Raw genomic sequence first — 2,317 nt, forward strand, 5'->3', positions numbered from 1 at the left:
AATCTAACAATACAAATATAAAAAAAAAAACTCATACGATCTAAATAATTTAAATACAAAATATGACATAAACAAATCAAATTGAATGAAATGAAACAAATAATCACAATAAGACATTATCATCTAAAAAGATCGTGTAGAAGATTTGAACTTTGATAAATATTATTATTCTTCTTCTTCTTCTTGGACTTTCACTTTTTTCTTAGCAAATATATTCAATTTTTCTTCGGCTAACCATAAAATAGGAACTCTCTAAAGAGTATAAAGTTGGGGCATTTGATTCTAACCGATGATGAAAAGGTGAAATTACTGTCAGGCTGTCCTGCATTGGAAACAATGGAATTATATTGGTATTATGGTTTCCGTGGCATGGAAATTAATTCTTTGCAATTAAAGACATTAAAGTTGAAAAATTATCAATTTCCTGAAAATGAAAATGACTTAGAAATTCTCGCCCCATATCTTCATCATTTGGAAATATCAGGAGAACTTCATGATCTCAAGTGTAGACTTGTTGATGTGTCTTCTATTGTTAATGCTAAGCTTATTTTCAGCATTGCCTGTATCAAAGACATCCCAAGTTTTTATGTGGGAGACAGTTGCCGTGACTATCATCAAGTAGTATATTCCCTCGTCCAAAATAATCTTCAAAAGTTATGTAATGCAACTGAGCTAACAATGGGAACTTGGTTCACAGAGGTATGTCTTTAACTCGAAAGTCCTTGCCATTCTTTGGTTAAGCAGACAGTTGTAGAATTAATTATAGAAACATATGGCCTATTGTGTGCCTTTTGCAATCCTCCTGTCAAGTTTTCAAAGTTAGGTTCTTTCATTCATACCAGAAAAGATAAGTTTCTTAGAGTGTTTAGACAATTAGATTTGTCAAAGTACTATCTGTCTGTTGTGAAGTACTTCCCTTTTGTTGTTATTGTTTTCTCCATTATTTACTAGTTTCGTTGGGATTACTGCACCAGGTCATGTGCATGTTGCAGTTCAAAGGGGTGCCCGTTTCAGAATTGAATTGCAAATATCTAACGCTGGTGTTGCATATGAAAAAGTTTAATATGTACGGAGTAGCTGGTCTTTTGAGAGCCTCACCTCATGTGGAAACAATCAACATAGAATTGGAAACTACGCTGGTAACTTCCTGGAACTTATCTCTTCTTTTTACATCTTTTCATTTGGTTGAATTTTCTGTCACATTCGTGCAATTTCATTTAACAGACCTGCATTTGGTCCTGATTATATTTTTTGTCTCCAATTAGATGATTTCCCGCTGCAACTCTGAGTTACTTGATTTGGCCAATGGAGATAATATGGATTTGCTGAGTGGGGTTCCAAGTGTTGAGTTTCACAACCTCAAGAAGGTTAAGATTGTCATCTCCTCGGAAGCGTGCTTGAAAGATCATGTCAAAAGGGGCTTTGAAAAGGTTTCCAAACTTTCAGAATTTCTATTGTTGAATGCACCGGTTTTGGAGAATTTCTTTATCATATCAAAGAGAAGAAGGTGCGAGACATGTTCAATGAACTGTCTATCCCAATATTTATCTCGATTGGCCGACAAATTGTTAGGTTATCCAAGATCGTCCACCAATGCTGCGATTAACTTCCAGGAGTGAGTTTTCCATGAGTTCACTGCTAGTAGTTTCCTGTCTAAAGATACCAGAAATGTTGAGTTTTTGAATAAACTACTCATGTAATCTTTAACTTATCTATGTTTGTTTGCTTCTAATTACTAGTTTTACTATTGGAATTAACCTTGTGGTTTACTAAATGTTATGGTATCTTGGTTTCTTATGAAGCATTTTCTTCATGCTGCAAATAATTAAGGCAGGGAAACTTTAGTACATATTCAAACAATTTTAGGCAACGTTCATCATTTTTACTACTAAAACTTGAACTGGAATTAAAAAAATCTGTCTTTTTTCATTAGTACGAAATTACTCATAAGTTTTTATTAAGATAATCTTGAATTCATGGTTTAAAATAATCCATCAATGAACATATGGAAATTTCATATTGAAAAGGTTTTCTTAAACAATAAATGATGTATATTTCATTGATAGTACCATTTCTGTACCGGAGACTTTTGCTATAAGATCATTGTTTTTTTAACTTTGTGCAAAAAATACTTCAAGGTTAATCATATATATTATTATAAGTGGGAAGACTTTGTCTTCAAAGTTGGATTACAGTTTTGCCCTTGTTGTTAATTAAAATGTTTTTAAAATCTAATTAATTAAATATTAAGTAATAATATTTTAATTATTTTTTAGATTATGAGTTATATATTAGCATGAAATTTAAATAATTATTA

At 31.8% G+C, this 2,317-nt stretch overlaps 1 protein-coding gene across 1 annotated transcript; it reads left to right on the top strand.

Annotated features, from left to right (window-relative positions):
* Nucleotides 1–336: 336 nt before the first annotated feature.
* Nucleotides 337–1,619, top strand: LOC125859239 (putative F-box/LRR-repeat protein At5g02930). The gene is made up of 3 exons (XM_049538935.1): nucleotides 337–699; nucleotides 993–1,139; nucleotides 1,266–1,619. Exons 1-3 carry the CDS (start codon nucleotides 337–339, stop codon nucleotides 1,617–1,619), a joined length of 864 nt encoding a protein of 287 aa, XP_049394892.1.
* Nucleotides 1,620–2,317: the final 698 nt, after the last annotated feature.

This window comes from Solanum stenotomum, chromosome 3, assembly GCF_019186545.1.
Source record: "Solanum stenotomum isolate F172 chromosome 3, ASM1918654v1, whole genome shotgun sequence".
Taxonomy (NCBI): domain Eukaryota; kingdom Viridiplantae; phylum Streptophyta; class Magnoliopsida; order Solanales; family Solanaceae; genus Solanum; species Solanum stenotomum.

Excerpts from the sequence above, each read along its gene's own strand:
- LOC125859239 (XM_049538935.1), top strand. The coding sequence starts at position 337 with ATGGAATTATATTGGTATTATGGTTTCCGTGGCATGGAAATTAATTCT. Across the intron at positions 700-992 it reads TGGGAACTTGGTTCACAGAG|TTCAAAGGGGTGCCCGTTTC; the intron begins GTATGTCTTTAA and ends TGCATGTTGCAG. Across the intron at positions 1,140-1,265 it reads TAGAATTGGAAACTACGCTG|ATGATTTCCCGCTGCAACTC; the intron begins GTAACTTCCTGG and ends GTCTCCAATTAG.